Raw genomic sequence first — 20,335 nt, 5'->3', positions numbered from 1 at the left:
AAGAAGGGAGCGAGAGAGAGCGAGAGAGAGCGAGAGAGAGCGAGAGAGAGCGAGAGAGAGAGAAAGAAAGCCCCACTGGGCAAAGAAGTCAATTCAACGTCTATTCCACGTTAGTTCAACATAATTTCCTTCAAATGATGTGGAAACAACGTTGATTCAACCAGTGTGTGCCCAGTGGGGAGAGAGAGAGGGTAACAGAGGCAGGGTTATATAAGAGAAACTGACATGGATACTTCTGCTCAAACACACACAAAATTTGAGAGAAATAAACTTTTTAGTGAATGGAAAATTTCAGGGATCTTTTATTTCAGCTCATGAAACATGGGACCAACACTTTACATGTTGCGTCTATACTTTTGTTCAGTATATAAGGTAGATATTCAGAGTGTGACTGTCACAGGCGTCAAAGTGAGTAGACCAAGGTGCAGCGTGGAATATGTTCATCTTGAGTTTAATGAAAAAAGAATGAACACTTTACAAATAAACAAAAATGACAGCAGACAGTTCCGTCAGGTACTTACAACTAAAACAGAAAACAACTACCCACAACCCCAAAGGAAAAACAGGCTGCCTAAGTATGGCTTGCAATCAGAGACAACGAAGACACCTGCCTCTGATTGGAAACCATACCCGGCCGAACATGAAAACCAACACATAGAAAATGATAACTAGAACAAACCCACATAGAAACAGAAAACCCAAAATACCTACAAAACAAACCCCTCTGCCACGCCCTGACCACTCTACTATGGCAAATGACCTCTTTCACTGGTCAGGACGGGACAGTGATAATCTAAAGTAAATAATCCTAGTGTCGGTCAGGTTATCTGCTGTCGTTCAAACCAATTAGATAAAGTAGTGCCTAATTGATAACCAGCCACACCAGGATGGATCAACATGTATTAACACTCATACAGACTAGTTTCAGATCAACATCTTAACAGAACTCAACTATCTGTCATGTTCCACAGGATACACCTGTCATGACGTTGGCCTCTTTGGGTACAGGAAGGACAGTTGACCCCCTCCCCTTTGTACCATCACCCAACCTACCTTCCCCCCCAACCCAGGGTTGTAAAAATTCCAAGAGGAGAATCTACTACAACATGTTTCATAGAGAGACAAAGTAAATTCTTCCAACTCATAGAATTGGAGAACCTAGCGACATGTGTGTTCTGGAGAAGATATGGAAGATTGATGAAGACTCCAGCTACGAACTGATCCGCTTGGTACAATTTTGTGATACTCAGAAGAGACAATATAGCCATATTACCCTAAAACGGTCTACAGGATAGCCTCAGCGATGAGACTGAATCCACATGGGTGTATACAATGTATTATTAAGGATAAAGCTATTTGTAATACATTGAGATGCTATGTACTGATGTTAATGTGATAGAATTATATTTCTGTAACCAAGTCTAGCTCAGTCATAGGCACGCCCCCAGGGACACATACAGGACCAGGCGTCATTTGACAAGCCTGTTCTCTGGGTACTATAAAAGACCCCCTGATTTACATTTCTACAGACCAGGCCTACACTCCATCGTGAGTTTGGCCCAGAGGTTTGACCAGCCAAGTACTCTACTGAAAGTGAACTATACCACGTGGTTAACTTTTACTATCGAGACCGACAGAATAAGAACAAGTCTTTGATATTAATTATTAGTCTGCAGCTAAGTAAATTATATCATCGAACGCGAAGACCAACCACATCCATTCTATGACGACATTCATGAATGTCGCTCTGACAGATCCATTCTAACCGAGAGAGAGAGAGAACGCTGACAAACTCTCCATCAGAACAAAACTCTCCAACAAGAATCCCGACGACACATGAGCGTAAATATATATTGATTGCAAACGTTCTCGAATGAGTGAGCCTTCAATTGTCAATTGTTAATATTAATGAACTCTGTGTAACTTCTCAGCTTACCGTTTTATGACCCATTGTCTAACAGACCAGCCATGCTTGTTAGCCAGTAGGGCCCATTCCCCTACCAATCCTGTGTGACGATAATTGCTGTTTGTATGTTTTCTGTTAATTACTTAGTGTAGTAAATAAATGATTTTAAGACAATTGATGTATGGATGATTTTAGTAAAGACTGGGTTCGTGCAGATAACCAAGAATTTACAACTTTCATGATGAGACTGAAACAACATACGGGTTAAGATTGACTGCTATCGATGTAAAATATTACTAAGTATTTTAAGAGTTTATTCAGAGGATAACAGCTCTATAAACGTTCTTCTGTGGTGCCCCGACTTTCTAGTTAATTACATTTACATGATTAGCTTAATCAGGTAATATTAATTACAGAGAAATAATTTTATAAGTTAGCATGTCATATCACTTAATCCGGCATAGCCAAAGACACGACATATATGGTGCCCCGTGTGAGGACTCAAACTAAAATGCACGTTGGCTCATTTTGATAATACATATATGGAGCCCCCGTGCGAGGAATCTAAGATAGAATTGGACTTTGCTGTGAAATTCTATATATCAATTGTGCAAACAGAATTGTACAAACAGCCTGCTATCTAAACAAAGTGATTGTGCATTTTCCATTGAGAGAAGCTATTTAAAATAGCCCCGGTCGTATATCGATAGCAGTGAGGAATAAATTCCAGTTTTAGTCCGTTAGGCCAAACGGTACTATTTCTGTCGGTAAATATTAACTTCTAGAGTAAGGTTAGAATTTAGAAGTTAACTGTCCGGTAACCGAGCCGAATAATTTGCCTACCGCACTAGGACAGTGTGGGCAGACCGTATGCGTATCTGTATTTTAGTACCGTGTCGCTCCGGTCAGCAGAAACGCTAGCAGAATATGCTGAATGGGGTTAAGGTGAGACGTCACTAGAAAACCCACCCTTTCCATAAGTGAAAGGATCCTATTTTGGTGCTTGGAAGGATACTTCTGAACCAAGTAGCAATAGCTTAGCATTACGGGCAAGCTAACAGAGAGGGAACATTTCCTCTCTCCGTACCACGTTTAAAATTCATCCGTAGCGCGACGGAAGTCCGACCTTTGTACTTCCGTTTAAATTTCATCATTCTGCACCCTGGTGGTGAAGAATTGCCAGCACATCTCTAGGGGAAATTCAAACGTGGAGCACGGGATATGACGTCTCATTCAATTTAACTAACAAGTGAAATTGCCAGATTTACCTTTTCAAGTGGATCTTTTTAAAAAATATCCAAAATTGATTGGGCGTCCATAATGAGACATGATTAACTTTTTCTAAACTTAACTTAGATGAAGCAAGGCTCTCAGGTTAATTGAAAGTTAATTCCCAGATAGCCTATACAGGTTTGATATATCATAAATAGATTAATCAGTAAAATCTGCTTTAGCAAGGCACATTCAGTAAAACCCATTACTGACGGGAGTGAATCCCATGTGGCTTCGGCCTTAAGGGAAAGTATAGTGGTGAATGTACCCTAAACATTTAAACTACATTACTGTTAGGATAACTCCGCAATCTGAATTGCTTGGGTATCATTGCCTCATTCAATTTATTTAGTTAAATTGTCGAACATACCTTTCTAGGTTCTTCCAACTAAATGAGACAACTTAAACTTTGCATATTAACCTTGATGAAGCAACCTCTCAGGTAATTCAAAGTTAATTTCCAGATAGCCTATACAGGTTTGATATATCATAAATAGATTAATCAGTAAAATCTGCTTTAGCAAGGCACCTTCAGTAAAACCCATTACTGACGGGAGTGAATCCCATGTGGCTTCGGCCTTAAGGGAAAGTATAGTGGTGAATGTACCCTAAACATTTAAACTACATTACTGTTAGGATAACTCCGCAATCTGAATTGCTTGGGTATCATTGCCTCATTCAATTTATTTAGTTAAATTGTCGAACATACCTTTCTAGGTTCTTCCAACTAAATGAGACAACTTAAACTTTGCATATTAACCTTGATGAAGCAACCTCTCAGGTAATTCAAAGTTAATTCCCAGATAGCCTATACAGGTTTGATATATCATAAATAGATTAATCAGTAAAATCTGCTTTAGCAAGGCACCTTCAGTAAAACCCCTTTACTGACGCTCAGCCCAGGTAGGAGCGTACCCTAGTGGTGAAGGGTCCCAACATTTGACCTACGGTTTACACTTATGATATCCAATCAATGGAGATTGTAGGAACCAATCGTCTCATTCAATTTAATAAGTTAAATTGTCGAACATACCTTTCTAGGTTCTTCCAATTAAATGAGACAACTTAAACTTTGCATATTAACCTGGATGAAGCAAACTCTCAGGTAATTCAAGTTTAATACCCAGACAGCCTACCCAGGTAGGACTAATCATTGGCATTGATTAATTCAATTTGCTTTTGCAAATTCATTCACGCCCAACTTCCACAGTACTGTACAGTACTGATGGTTCATTAACGTCTATAAATAGATTAAAATCGTCTTTGCAGCTCCCCACGTTCCAAAACCAAATTTTGGAAAATTAGGAAAAACATTTTTCCTTTCAAATGTTCTAATAATGTGCAAGCTATCAGAGGGGGTGGTCCCCACTCGCCCGCTAATTAGTGAACCTCCACCCGTAAATGGATTGATCTCTGACCTCAGCAGCGATAACAACCCTAATTATGCCATTAGTGGAAAAGCAGACAACAATGTTTTCCAAAATCAACCATCGGGTGCAGGCCTCGTAAAGGTTCTCTCCAGTCTAGCTCTGATGTCTTGCCATCCGAGATTGCCATCTGTCCAATACCGCAGTGCACAGCTGAAGCACGAGCAGGTAATGGTAGACATAAAGGGACAGGTGGAGAGAACCGGGAAACCAATGACCAAGGCAGACAAGGGAAAAATTCTGCTAGCTATGGAACTGCGTTCGAAAACTGAACAATTAAATGTAATTGCAAAAACGTATGACGATGAACAAGCACAAGCTCTTCAACAAAATCGTTTTCTACAGGAACAAAATCATAGGCTACAGGAACAACTCGATTTAGCCAAAACTAAATACGATGATGTCCACGCCAAACTAGATAAATCTGAAGAGTTATCTACAAACAGGAGCGCTCAACTTGACAACATGCATGCTGTTTTGTTGAATGTTACTCAAAATAACACGGTGCTCCTCAAAGCGCTGCAGACCAAAGACGATCAGTTAATGAACACAATGACAAAGTTGGATGATAAATCAGCAGAACTTATTGAAGTCGCTGACCAAATGAATGATGAGAGAACTCAGGTGATGAGGTTGGAAATATTGATTTCTAAGCAAGCAGAGGAAATCTCATCACTGAATCTCTCGCTCCGTACTCAAGACCTCTATCTGCAAACCATGACAGATAAGTTTGAGACCGAAAGGAGCAGGTGTGACACTCACATGTCCAAAATCAGTACTCTAAGCGCTCAAGTGGACTCTGCAATGCAGCAGAATTCCACCCTTAGGTACCATCTGGAGGAAATCCAGAATGGTACCGCTCTACAGCGCGACTTCCCATCCAAGCAACCGGAGCCCTGTACTCACAGGAGTGAAGACAATAGGTTTCAGACATTGCCTCCCTCATGTGTCCCTCAGTCTTCTCCTCTTTGCCCTTCGGCACTGAGTTATATGGCGCCTCTTGGCCAACAACAACAAGGCTTGGCTTCCTCTCTTGGCCTTTCGGCCCCAATCTCTCCACAGGATGAAGCCAACCCTCTCCGCCCGCTTGGCGCGGAATACCTTGACAAACTCGTCAAGAATTTCCCCACCTTTGACCCCATTCCAGGTCAGCCAAACGATACTGAGACGTTCCTAGCTGACATAGAGGATGCGTTGGATGGCTACCCGAACGCTACAGGTTCTGACAGGGTTTACCTGTTGAAGCGAACGTCAAATAGACACGTGACAAGGTTCATTCGTCTACAACAGCAACACGTGCTAAATGACTACACTAAACTTGCCACAGCTTTGAAATTAGAATTCAGTGGTTCTGCGACTCGCAAACACGATAGCTCACTGGCTAACACCGTCAAACAAGCTCGGAACGAACACCCACAAGCTTACTATCATAGGCTTCGTTCAGCTTACTTTGGCCTACTCACAGAAACAGGAATGGAAGAGCTTTTACCATTCAAACAAATGTTTCTGTCGAACATGTATCCCACCTTCATTACCTACTTGGGCCCTGCCGCCCACGTTGGCTTGCCTATCTTACAACTCAGAGAGCTTGCAAGCACAGCTTTTGAGGCATCAAAAGTTCACAACGCTAAGAGCCCTGACCACTCAGTTTTGAAGTTTAACCAGGAGCACTCACTCCAGTTAGAGGGTGCATTATCAGGTATTGGAGCGTCGAGTGATGACGCACAACAACAGTTTCTACCACGAAACCATGATTCCAATAACCTCCGCGGTCGAAATAACTGTAAAGTACGTAGCCATCAACATGACTACCGCTACAATCGACCCGTTCGCTACGTTCCTGCACCCAACCCACAAAAAGTGTCAGAGCACAAGGGTAACAAAGGGTTGAAGGACGATCAAAACGTAGACCAATGTTCTCCAGAAGTCCCACTACGGGAAGAACTTAAGCGAGAACAATTTGAGAAAAGGGTAAAAGATAAGTCACAAGGACTAGACGGGGAATTACCGGACACCAGGTCCACAGGAATTAACACCCATAGCAAGGACGTTAAAGTTCAAATTTCTCCCGCTCTCATTCAAGACCCTATCCAGGGCCCGCTTGATCAAGAAACAAGCCCCCGGGCTTTGTCTATAGACTCTGATACTAAAGTTGTGAAGATAAAGGTCAAACGCTTCGTTAAAGCCAAGGCCACTCAAAATCGGAAAAGTCAATCTGCTTCCATCTTGAACAGACATGGCACATCACGTCGTTGCGAACGACCACTCCACTTTGTGGGGAATATGTCCACTAACCACGAATCTAAACGGCCATACCTGGAAACAGTCCTGGAGGACTGCTTAGCTTGTCATGCGCTAATTGATTCGGGTGCGACAATATCACTCATCTCTCAAACATTGTTTGATGATCTCAAAAGGGCTTTGAAGCCAACTAAACGTTGGTTAAAAGTGGAACGATGCGACACTAAACTTCGAGGGGTCACTCAGACTACCTCGCCTCTCACATTGAGAGTCATGCTGAAACTACACTTCCAGGACGTATCGCTCGTTCACCCTGTGTATGTTACCAGCCTCGAAACTGTAACCCTCCTACTTGGAGCAGACTTGATGGATCGGTTACTCCCATTGATGGATTGGAAAACCAACCAGGTATGGTCACAGGCCACCGTGCCTTCTCCACTGACCACACTGTCTTCCCCTAACGCTAGCTGCAACGCAGTCCTTCACGAGGGGTATCTGTCGAAAGCACCCCTTGGGAAAAAGACGTTTAGAAACCTCTTGGTGCAGAATCCGATCCAAGGAGATATTACGATATCTCAACACATTCCATCAGCCAACCTGATTGACCATTCTTTTCATGATTTCGAGCCAGCTGCCTCTGTGAATAAGCAACTTCCCTCCTCCTTGCAGTCGTGCAATACGATAGTTGACATGAACTTCTCTTGCCCTTTGGACACTTCCGCAAGCACTGCGGCCGTCTCAGCAAGTAAAACATTGATGCACAGAGTATACTCTGCTTCCGATGATACACCTTCCGCTTTGTTCGGGACTGTCACCCCTTACAATGACACTAATGGCGTCAGTCCAGCAACTGACCCGATGACCCCCACTGGTGAAACACTTTGCGATATCACAGACCGATATCCTCGTCTCAGTTCGCAGGTAATGAAGAGGTTGCCACACTCGGACGCGGTGGGGACTGACATGCCTCGACAGCCACTGAGCGTTTTGAAGCACAAACACCAGGAGATTTGGTTGAAAGGTTACAGCCATTCTCATAACAACGCGGCCGCTGAAAGCTCGTACGTAGGGTCCGATCTTCTTGTTTGCGCATCGGGCACCAACACCACCCGCTGGTGGGGGGGTCCCGAGGCACAAAGGGGGGGAATAGTAGCCCAGACCCATGATGAGCCTCATCGAGGCCGGTGGGGGGGTCAAGACTACGGACAACACCGTACGAGGCCGCCAGAGCATAAATCAAATCTAGTTGTAAACTCTCCTATGAGAACAGTGAGGAGCAGACAGGCCCCTAGACGGGGATTATCTTAGAACACATCTAAGATAGTAATGAGGTGTACCACACTGGTCGTAAAGGAAGTCCAGTGGACTTGTCCACCTCCAAAACAAATGGCATCAATAATCATTCTTTGCCATGTGTAGGTTCAACTACAATACAACTAGTAAAATGCTCCAATCATGTGTTCCGGTAGATAATATTTCAGAATAAATCGGTAGGATAACTGGTCCCCTTGAGTACCAGTACCAATACTAGCAACAGTCAGTCCAGCTACAATCAGTAAGAAGGTTAGAGATTTAACCAATCAAATTACCATTGACAACAGCGACATAGGAGTCACTCAGAGTGCAACACGTGGAGGGGAATCTCCAGTGCACTCTTCCAATGGTTAACACACATGTCACTAATAAATAGGACCCTCCATTCAGGAGGAAAATTATTAGAAGTCATGAACCATGATCACACCACGTATGACTGGTCCAATACTTAAAGAGTACTTCCGTCGTGAGGTTAGCTCCTCCGTGGATAACATAGCTATGAAATAGACTTCATACCTAACGCCACTACAATAGTGGAAGACACCGTGACTTGTAGAAAACTACTACAGACTCCCTTGACACCAATTCTGACTGACCTCCAGGCATTGACCTGAAAATTACCTGACTACGTCAGACTCATTCTGAACAAGTTGTAATCTGCCCGGATACTTGGTTTTCTTCCCTTGACATGCGCGCTTGTGTAAGCATAAGCGCACATGCACAACGGAACATCCAATTAGGATTTATGCTAGGACCACTTAAGGGCCCAAGCAATATACCAGCCTTAGTAAAGTTGAACATTTACTTCTAGGCCTTTGACTCTACAGCACTCACCAGTTTTCTTCCCAGAAGTCCATAGGTCATCCCTGTAGACTGCCCAAAACTAGTGCATTACAGCTGTAGACTTATCATATAGTTATCAACTTAGGATAGCGCCTAAGCAACACACCAAGTAGGAAAAACCCTAGATATGGCATTAGAGACAATGCCATGATAATCATTTTGCCAGAACATTGGACGTATATAGAATACAGTCCAATTAGATGATTTTTTTTTTTGTGTGAGAACTATATTTTATTTATTTTTTGTTTTGTTTATGCTTTCATTCCTTTTCGGTTCAGTTCCTTTGACGCATAGGAAGTGATAGAGCCATAAACAAAGTCCCCATACAACCATCACTTAGTGCCACAACGCCGCTCATTGGGGAATGAATGTAATCATATATATTTCATGAGTGTGTGTGCGTTGTTAACATCTGCCTAAGTTACTGCCCAGATCTTCCAGTCTGGACGACGGGTCCGGAACGGCGACCCCAAATCCGGACACCCACAACCTATCCTTGTGGCGGCATGCCCGCTGTCAGAGAGACTACCAAGGTAAACCACCAGAGGGGGGGACCGCAACGGCGATCAACAACCAGGACATCCCCTGGCCCTCCCTGGGGTACTTTACAGCTTCCAGGGAACCTACCAAGGTACGCCACTAGAGGAGACCGCATCGGCGATCACCAACCGGACCTCAACTGCCCATCCTTGTGGTGGACGGCTCCGCTTTCAGAGAGCCTACCAAGTTCAACCACCAGAGAGGACTGCAACGATGATCTACCAATGGGACATCACGTGGTCATGATTTTATGTTGATTTGTAACTTGCAGGATAAACAAGATCCAAACCACCAGGGGGGGTATGTCATGACGTTGGCCTCTTTGGGTACAGGAAGGACAGTTGACCCCCTCCCCTTTGTACCATCACCCAACCTACCTTCCCCCCCAACCCAGGGTTGTAAAAATTCCAAGAGGAGAATCTACTACAACATGTTTCATAGAGAGACAAAGTAAATTCTTCCAACTCATAGAATTGGAGAACCTAGCGACATGTGTGTTCTGGAGAAGATATGGAAGATTGATGAAGACTCCAGCTACGAACTGATCCGCTTGGTACAATTTTGTGATACTCAGAAGAGACAATATAGCCATATTACCCTAAAACGGTCTACAGGATAGCCTCAGCGATGAGACTGAATCCACATGGGTGTATACAATGTATTATTAAGGATAAAGCTATTTGTAATACATTGAGATGCTATGTACTGATGTTAATGTGATAGAATTATATTTCTGTAACCAAGTCTAGCTCAGTCATAGGCACGCCCCCAGGGACACATACAGGACCAGGCGTCATTTGACAAGCCTGTTCTCTGGGTACTATAAAAGACCCCCTGATTTACATTTCTACAGACCAGGCCTACACTCCATCGTGAGTTTGGCCCAGAGGTTTGACCAGCCAAGTACTCTACTGAAAGTGAACTATACCACGTGGTTAACTTTTACTATCGAGACCGACAGAATAAGAACAAGTCTTTGATATTAATTATTAGTCTGCAGCTAAGTAAATTATATCATCGAACGCGAAGACCAACCACATCCATTCTATGACGACATTCATGAATGTCGCTCTGACAGATCCATTCTAACCGAGAGAGAGAGAGAACGCTGACAAACTCTCCATCAGAACAAAACTCTCCAACAAGAATCCCGACGACACATGAGCGTAAATATATATTGATTGCAAACGTTCTCGAATGAGTGAGCCTTCAATTGTCAATTGTTAATATTAATGAACTCTGTGTAACTTCTCAGCTTACCGTTTTATGACCCATTGTCTAACAGACCAGCCATGCTTGTTAGCCAGTAGGGCCCATTCCCCTACCAATCCTGTGTGACGATAATTGCTGTTTGTATGTTTTCTGTTAATTACTTAGTGTAGTAAATAAATGATTTTAAGACAATTGATGTATGGATGATTTTAGTAAAGACTGGGTTCGTGCAGATAACCAAGAATTTACAACTTTCATGATGAGACTGAAACAACATACGGGTTAAGATTGACTGCTATCGATGTAAAATATTACTAAGTATTTTAAGAGTTTATTCAGAGGATAACAGCTCTATAAACGTTCTTCTGTGGTGCCCCGACTTTCTAGTTAATTACATTTACATGATTAGCTTAATCAGGTAATATTAATTACAGAGAAATAATTTTATAAGTTAGCATGTCATATCACTTAATCCGGCATAGCCAAAGACACGACACACCTCAATGAGTCAAGATGCTCCACAAAAGAAACATCGCTTTCTAACACACCAATCACAACAGCAGGAGTCAGATCAGTTGTCGAAGTGGACTGATGCTGACCGATACAGAAAATTGGTACGTCTCGTTTTCTACTGCTTGAGTATACTATACTCCTCTAAAAACAACAAAAACTAAAAACTGTTCTCCAAAATAGTTTTATTGAAATGGGCACCATTTTGAAATGCAACTTTGAAGTGGTATGACTGGGCTGTGATAGAACAGCAACTAGAGAAAACTAGCAGAAAACGCTGAGCTGAACTAACTTCCTCATTAAAAAAAACACCACAGAGAAAAGCTTTGATAGAAACACAGAATGAGCAGTACAGACTGCTCAGACAGTTGTTGTAAAAGATGTCAAGCTGCTTGCTTAGCAAGTACCACTTCCTCCTGATTCAACTCATACAGAGACTTGAATTCAGGACACACGCGACCGCCCTCCTAAAGTGTTCCAACCCATTGCGCTATTGAAAAAGGCCTTCTTCAATTGCCCAAGGCGCGACACTTCAGGCTGAATTTCACAAACCACCGTCTGCTACATTTGCAGAGTTAGATGGATGCACAACAGTCTCTGTACAACTCTTAGGGCAGAGTAAGTAGGTCTGGGGGACAAGGGAGTACTGTGGGACTAGGGGGAACTAGGGGGGACTAGGGAGTCAGGGGTAGAGTAGGGGCTGGGGTACAAGGCTGAGGTATGGGGTAGACTGAGGACTGGGCTTGGACAGAGAGACAGGGCTGGGGACTGGGATAGAGGATAGGCTTACAGGCAGCTCGTTAAAGAGATAAAAATAAAGAGTGCCTCCTACATCACTCTGTTTAACCTAACTGCCCCCAACTACCTGCTAGTGCCACTCAAACCCGCCTTCTCTATCTATCTCTTTTCGCTGCTCCCTCGCTCTTTTCCTCTTTCTCCTCAGTGACGCCTTCTGCCTTTATTCATTCATTTATTCAGCGTGAGTCCGCATGTGTGTGTGTGTGTGTAATTGTTCGGTTGTTTCAGGATGGCTTCACAGCAGCACTCTTTTTCTCTCCTTAAACAGCGTCTGCTCTCTTAACATTTCACCACCCTGCTCTGCTTATGCTGAATCAGCTACACACACACACCACACACGCGCACACACACGCATGCACTGCATCCATCAGAACCAACTTTCGGACAAATCACGGTCTTCTTATCCATCCCTAAATATTCATTACTCTGCCATGGGACACAACAATGTATTCCGTCTCTCTGGAGAACATGGAAATAATGATGAACAGGCCTACATCTATCCAGTCAAAATCACACGACACCATCTACTCGACACTATCTGAGTTGAGACAATGACTTATCAATCACCCACGACCACCTCATTTAATCCCTACCATTGTGTCTCTGAGTTGTCATAATACTTCAGGGGTGTTGGAAGACACAATGTAAGTAACCTAATTCATGTCCCTCTAACTGCCCTGAATGCCTCTGCTGATCCTACAGCTATTGTATACTGTAATCATGTGTCTATGAACCAGAGTTATACTGTTAGCACTGAGGAAATCCACTGTGTGCAGCTCACCCTGCACTAACATAAATAACCTGAGCACCTCTGCTAAACTTCCCAATAAAGCAATAAAAACAATTAAGCATCCCAGAAAAGTGCTAAAAATAGCCCACTACATATCAAGATTCAAGAAATCTATAATTTGCTAGTAACAGATGGCATTCATAATTTCACAATCTCTGAAACTCACTTAGTAAATACATTTGATGATATAGCGGTAGCAATACATTTATAAGATCTACAGAAAAGACAAAGGTGGAGGTGTGGCCGTTTAGATTCAGAACCGCATTCCTGTAAAGCTTAGAGAGGATCTCATGTTAAATACTGTTGAAGTAATATGGCTACAGGTTCATCTGCCTCACCTAAAACCCATTCTGGTGGAAAGCTGCTTTAGACCACCAAGTGCTAACAGTCAGTATCTGGATAAAATGTGTGAAATGCTTGATAATATATATGATATCAACAGAGAAGTATATTTTAAATATTGACTGGCTTTCATCACACTGCCCACTCAAGAGAAAGCTTCAAACTGTAACTACCGTAATTTCCGGACTATTAAGCACACCTGAATATAAGCAGCACCAACTGAATTAAAAAAATATATTATTTTGAACATAAATAAGCCGCACATGTCTATAAGCCGCAGGTGCCTACCGGTACATTGAAACAAATGAACTTTACACAGGCTTTAACAAAACACGGCTTGTAACAAAAATAAATAGGCTTTAACGAAACACAGCTTGTAACAAAAAATGTAAAAATTTGCAATAAGCTTTAGTTGTCTTTTTGCACTGAGTCAATTCCTCACGCTGCTGTTTCCAACGTCTTATCATCGACTCATTAAGACCAAGCTCCCGTGCAGCAGCTCTATTTTCTTTTCCAACAGCCAGATCAATCGCCTTCAACTTGAAAGCTGCATCATATGCATTTCTCCGTGTCTTTGCCATGATGAGGGTGACAAAATGACTACCGTAATCAGAATGATGGGAAGTTTGAGAGCGCTCGATTTAATCTAAACAGTAAACAAAAAAGTTGTTTGACCTTAACCCGTTCTGCAATTTCATTGGTCTAATGAAAGCTTCATGCCGCCAAAAAACTGAGCACATCACAGAATGTGTTTTTTTTTTTTTTAAATTGAAAGCGGGAAAAATCCATATATTAGCTGCGTCATTGTTTAAGCCGCGAGGTTCAAAGCCTGGGAAAAAAGTTGCGGCTTATAGTCCGGAATTTACGCTAATGCCTGCAACCTGGTTCAGGTTGTCAGTCAACCTGCCAGGGTAGTTACAAGCAGCACAGGAATGAAATCATCAACATGTATTGATCACATCTTTACTAATGCTGCAGAAATTAGCTTGAAAGCAGTATTCAAATCCATCAGATGTAGTGATCACAATATAGTAGCCATATCTAGGAAAACCAAAGTTCCAAAGGCTGGGCCTAATATAGTGTATAAGAGGTCATACAAGAAGTCTTGTAGTGATTCCTATGTTGTTGATGTAAAGAATATGTGTTGGTCCGTGGTGTGTAATGAGGAGCAAATAGATGCTGCACTTGACACATTTGAACATCTTGGCCATGTTCTGTTATAATCTCCACCCGGCACAGCCAGAAGAGGACTGGCCACCCCTCATAGCCTGGTTCCTCTCTAGGTTTCTTCCTAGGTTTTGGCCTTTCTTGGGAGTTTTTCCTAGCCACCGTGCTTCTACACCTGCATTACTTGCTGGGGTTTTGGGAAAGAAATGTGTTTGACCAGATACAACGTTATTTTACAGTCAACAAATTGACAACAGACTTTCAGCACGCTTATAGGGAAGGACATTCAACAAGCACAGCCCTTATACAAATGACGATGATTGGCTGAGAGAAATTGATGATAAAAAGATTGTGCGTGTTGTTTTGTTAGACTTCAGTGAGGCTTTAGGCATAATCGATCATAGTATGCTGCTGGAAAAACCTATGTGTTATGGCTTTACACCCCCTGCTATATTGTGCATAAATAGTTACCTGTCTAACAGAACACAGCAGGTGTTCTTTAATGGAAGCCTATCCAACATAATCCAGGTAGAATCAGGAATTCCCCAGGGCAGCTGTCTAGGCCCCTTACTTTTTTCAATCTTTACTAATGACATGCCAGTAGCTAAAATAGGGAGAAGTCTGTCCGTAATAAAGCTCTGTTCTGCCTATTTAACAGCACGATCAACAAGGCCGGTCCTACAGGCCCTAGTTTTGTCGCACCTGGACTACTGTTCAGTCGTGTGGTCAGGTGCCACAAAGAGGGATTTAGGAAAATTGCAATTTTCTCAGAACAGGGCAGCACAGCTGGCCCTTAGATGTACACAGAGAGCTAACATTAATAGTATGCATGTCAATCTCTGGTGGCACAATGTGGAGGAGAGATTGACTTCCTCACTACTTGTATTTGTGAGAGGTACTGACATGTTGAATGCACATTGACATGTTTGAACTACTGGCACACAGCCCAGACACCCATGCACACCCCACAAGACATGCCACCAGTGGTCTCTTCACAGTCCCCAAGTCCAGAACAGACTATGGGAGGTGCCCAGTACTACATGGAACTCTATTCCAAATCAAGTAACTCATGCAAGCAATAACATTTGATTAAAAAAACTAGAGGTCGACCGATTAATCGGAATGGCCGATTAATTAGGGCCGATTTCAAGTTTTCATAACAATCAGTAATCGGTATTTTTGGACACCGATTTGCAGAATGTTTTTTTTTTACCTTTATTTAACTAGGTAAGTCAGTTAAGAACACATTCTTATTTTCAATGACGGCCTAGGAACGGTGGGTTAACTGCCTTGTTCAGGCGCAGAATGACAGATTTTTACCTTGTCAGCTTGGGGATGCAACCTTACGGTTAACTAGTCCAACGCTCTAACCACCTGCTTTACGTTGCACTCCATGAGGAGCCTGCCTGTTACACGAATGCAGTAAGAAGCCAAGGTAAGTTGCTAGCTAGCATTAAACTTATCTTATAAAAAACAATCAATCAATCATAATCTCTAGTTAACTACACATGGTTGATGATATTACTAGTTTATCTAGCCAGTCCTGCGTTGCATATAATCAATGTGGTGTGCATTTGCGAAAAAGGACTGTCTTTGCTCCGATGTGTACCTAACCATAAACATGAATGCCTTTCTTAAAATCAATACACAGAAGTATATATTTTTAAACCTGCATATTTAGCTAAAAGAAATCCAGGTTAGCAGGCAATATTAACCAGGTGAAACTGTGACAGTTCTCTTGCGTTCCTTGCACGCAGAATCAGGGTATATGCAACAGTTTGGGCTGCCTGGCTCGTTGCGAACTAATTTGCCAGAATTTTACGTAATTATGACATAACATTGGAGGTTGTGCAATGTAACAGGAACATTTAGACTAATGGATGCCACCCGTTAGGTAAAATACGGAACGGTTATGTATTTCACTGATAGAATAAACGTGATAGTTTCCAGATTCGACCATATTAATGACCTAAGGCTCATGTTTCTGTGTGTTATTATGTTATAATTAAGTCTCTGATTTGATAGAGCAGTCTGACTGAGAGGTGGTAGGCACCAGCAGGCTCGTAAGCGTTCATTCAAAATAGCCCTTTCGTGCGTTTTGCCAGCAGCCCTTCGCAATGCATTGCGCTGTTTATGACTTCAAGCCTATCAACTCCCAAGATTAGGCTGGTGTAACCGATGTGAAATGGCTAGCTAGTTAGCCGGGTGCGCGCTAATAGCGTTTCAAACGTCACTCGCTCTGAGACTTGGAGTAGTTGTTCCCCTTGCTCTGCATGGGTAACGCTGCTTCGAGGGTGGCTGTTGTCTATGTGTTCCTGGTTTGAGCCCAGGTAGGAGTGAGAAGAGGGACGGAAGCTATACTGTTACACTGGTAATACTAAAGTGCCTATAAGAACATCCAATAGTCAAAGGTATATGAAATACAAATCGTATAGAGAGAAATAGTCCTATAATTCCTATAATAACTACAACCTAAAACTTCTTACCTGGGAATATTGAAGACTCATGTTAAAAGGAACCACCAGCTTTCATATGTTCTCATGTTCTGAGCAAGGAACTTAAACGTTACCTTTCTTACATGGCACATAATGCACTTTTACTTTCTTCTCCAACACTTTGTTTTTGCATTATTTAAACCAAATTGAACATGTTTCATTATTTATTTGAGGCTAAATTGATTTTATTGATGAATTATATTAAGTTAAAATAAGTGTTCATTCAGTATTGTTGTAATTGTCATTATTACAAATAAAGAAATAAAAAAAACGGCTGATTAATCGGTAGCGGCTTTTTTGGCCCTCCAATAATCGGTATCGGTATCGGCATTGAAAAATCATAATCGGTCGCCATCTAAAAAAACCCCATAAAAATACACCTTATGGAACAGCGGGGACTGTGAAGCAACATAAACATAATCACTGACACATGCATACAGACACACATTAACATACACACTATACACACATGTACACATGGATTTTGTATTGTAGGTATGTGGTAGTAGAGTAGGAGCCTGAGCGTGCACACTTAATGTGTTTGGAAATCTGTTGTTTTTATTTTACTAGGCAAGTCAGTTAAGAACAAATTCTTATTTTCAATGACGGCCTAGGAACAGTGGGTTAACTGCCTTGTTCAGGGGCAGAACGACAGATTTTTACCTTGTCAGCTCGGGGATTTGATCTTGCGGTTACAAGTCCAACACTCTAACCACTAGGCTACCTGCTGCCCCAAAAGGATTGTTGTGAAGTGTATTGTAATGTTTTTTAAATGGTATAACTGCCTTAACTTTGCTGGACACCAGGAAGAGTAGCTGCTGCCAATCACGACACTACATTGCTACTCTGAACCAATCACATGACTCTATACTGTAGCTATTGCCTAATCGCACATGCTTATACTGTAGCTATCATCCAATAGCATCACACTCTAGTGTCTCCATTACCCAATCCCACTGCTCTATAGGAGGGAGAGTTAACAAAGTGGATTGTGAAAAAGAGGTAGAGATGAAGTGAGGGAACTGACTCCGCTCCAAAATCTGCCTGTGCGAAAAAAAATAAAGCATGATGCAGTGGAACTGGGTATTTTTTACAAGAAGGTTAATAATACTGTCAAATTTGGTAAAAATAAAATGTAATTGCTAATTTGCTACGTGAGGCCTATTTGATCCAATATAAGTTTTGTAATGCTTAGGTTGTTATCAGTGTACTGATATAACTGTGAAGCACGCGACACCCCGGCAACTTTGAGAAAAATACACTTTATATCAGAGTTGTCCCTGTTGAAATTCGAGACGGTCTATGCATATTCACTCTCCATTGAATGTAGGCGGTTGAGGTCAACACCCCTCATCGAATATTCCAAAAAATTATTCAAATAACGAGATGTATCCACCAATCCAAAGAGAGGAATAGGCGGGAACTTGATGGGTTCCATTCTGTGGACAACGAATCCCATTGTTAGGGCGGAGACATAAGTATCACGTCATTATATCCATCTCTCTGGTTTGGAGGACAACGGAAGCATATTGAAAGTGGACGTCTGCCTCCTGGGCCACATCACTTCCTGTGCTTTTTGTTTCTTTCCTCCCTTATGTTTTGTGTGTTTTAATCTTTTATTGGTACAACTTAAAATAACAAAGTTATGGAAAGAATCATGCTCTAAAATAAATGTTTTAAAAACTGTTCCTTTGTTGTCTGCCTCTATTTCACGTTGCCTGCTCAACCCAGATTCTCAAAACCTGTTGCTTTTCCCCCTCGTGACAGAAACACAAACAGTCAAGGAGAAACTGGGAAACTGTGTGTGATCCTCTATTCACAACAAAACGTTATGTATCCATAAGCCATCATGTTCATCAACATCAACGCTAGAACAACTCCACTTCAGGTTTCAGGGCAGGTCAAGTCTCAAAATGGGCTAGCACTCACTAGCTGGCTATTTAGCTAGCTCTGTACCTCACATCTGCTGAATCATTACAGTAGTGAGGAGAGCCCAGACTCTCCAGAGATCACACTCTCTCCTCACACATCATCAGGTAGCTGATGCAGACTACAGACAGAGTTGAGATGACTGGGAGTTCACAGCTCCAAAGCAGCCAGCAAGTCTGAGAAATGGGCCAACCGTTATGTACCTTTGTTTTTCTTCAGACCTGACCGGAGATAGTAAGAGGACCAGAGATGGACAAAGAGGATGTCTTTAGAGACACACTTGGCATCTGAGAGGCCCAGCAGGACGCTTTAGGTAACACACAGCTTTCCACATGACCTAACCTCTCCTCCTCTCTCTCCCTCTCTGATGCCCTCTCCCTTCTCATCCTTCTTTCCTCCCCCTACTGCTATTTTCCATTTCCATATCCACTGGAAATACGTCATTGTAACTGGCAGGTGCAACAACACACAACTACAGCAACAGGTCTAGATGGAAAGAGGAGGGGTGTGATAGAAGAGGGAGAGAAGTGTATTTTAGAACTCTAGCTGGCAGGTCATTCCTCACTCCTCGTCATCTGTCATCAATCCTTACGTCATTGCATAAGACCCATGCACACACACACACACGTTTAGCACGTGCGCACACACACAGCAACGAACCATAACCACTATTTAACACACTCAAAGTTTGTTTCTCTAACACAGGAAAAGCTTAAAGTGTGTAGTGTCTTACCTTGGAGATGGTAAGTGGCATATTGAAGTCTTTTCCTCCATGTAGTCTGAAACCCCATGGCGCGGAGCCATTGAGAGTTACTGTGTACGTAGCCATCTTCAGCTTTGGATAAAACACACACACACTCACACACACTGCTTCCTCCTTCACTCGCTGTCCTCTTTTTACTTGTTTCCTCTTGCACTCGTTTTCTGATTCCCCTCCTTCAGTCTCGTTGCTGAGTTCTCCCCCCCTGTTATTTCCAGACGGTTGGGACAAACACCTGATAGGGGGAGGGATGGCAGGCGCTGAAAAGCTTCTGATACACACACACACACACACACACGTAAACACGTGTGAAAATCACAAATGTATGCACACTCATACACACACACTCAAAACGAATTAAACCTAAAACCACACAACAGCTAGTCTAGTATACGCCTAACACTGAAAACCTGAATAAAGCATTAAAAAGTGTATAAAAGTGTTGTTGGAGAGGTCTTGCCTTAGTTGAGGGTAAGGGACAGACGGGACAAGAATAGCTGAGTGGAGCAGAGACGAGGATGGATGGCACAGGGGCCTTATAAGGCCTGTAATCCTACCCCCAGCATGCCTCACTCTGATCACCCTGCATTACTCACACATACAGATATAGACTCCTCTTAGCCCCACACATTCTTCCCTTGCTCTACCTCTATCTGTCCCTCGCATCAATCAATTCCTCTCTCTCTCTCTCTCTCTCTCTCTCTCTCTCTCTCTCTCTCTCTCTGTGTGTTTTTAATGTCTGTTTTGCTGTGATCTCACCTTCTCAATGTGTCACAATATCCTTTTGCA

The 20,335-nt window shown here is 42.5% G+C and overlaps 1 protein-coding gene across 4 annotated transcripts in view; it reads right to left on the bottom strand.

Moving 5' to 3' along the window:
- Nucleotides 1–20,127, bottom strand: part of LOC115201207 (LIM domain-binding protein 3) — a 30,498-nt gene extending 10,371 nt beyond the window's left edge. For 2 of the 4 annotated variants that reach the window (XM_029764622.1, XM_029764623.1), the window contains exon 1: nt 19,520–19,817. In XM_029764622.1, the coding sequence (XP_029620482.1) occupies nt 19,520–19,615 (96 nt within the window). In that variant the 5' untranslated portion in view covers nt 19,616–19,817. Of the gene's footprint in view, nt 1–19,519; nt 19,818–20,006 lie in introns of those variants that run through there. The other 2 variants (XM_029764624.1, XM_029764626.1) reach the window with 2 other exon arrangements.
- Nucleotides 20,128–20,335: the final 208 nt, after the last annotated feature.

Source organism: Salmo trutta, chromosome 10, assembly GCF_901001165.1.
Source record: "Salmo trutta chromosome 10, fSalTru1.1, whole genome shotgun sequence".
Lineage (NCBI taxonomy): Eukaryota > Metazoa > Chordata > Actinopteri > Salmoniformes > Salmonidae > Salmo > Salmo trutta.
The sequence above is the reverse complement of the archived record's forward strand: the minus strand, read 5'-3'. Positions and strand labels throughout refer to the sequence as shown.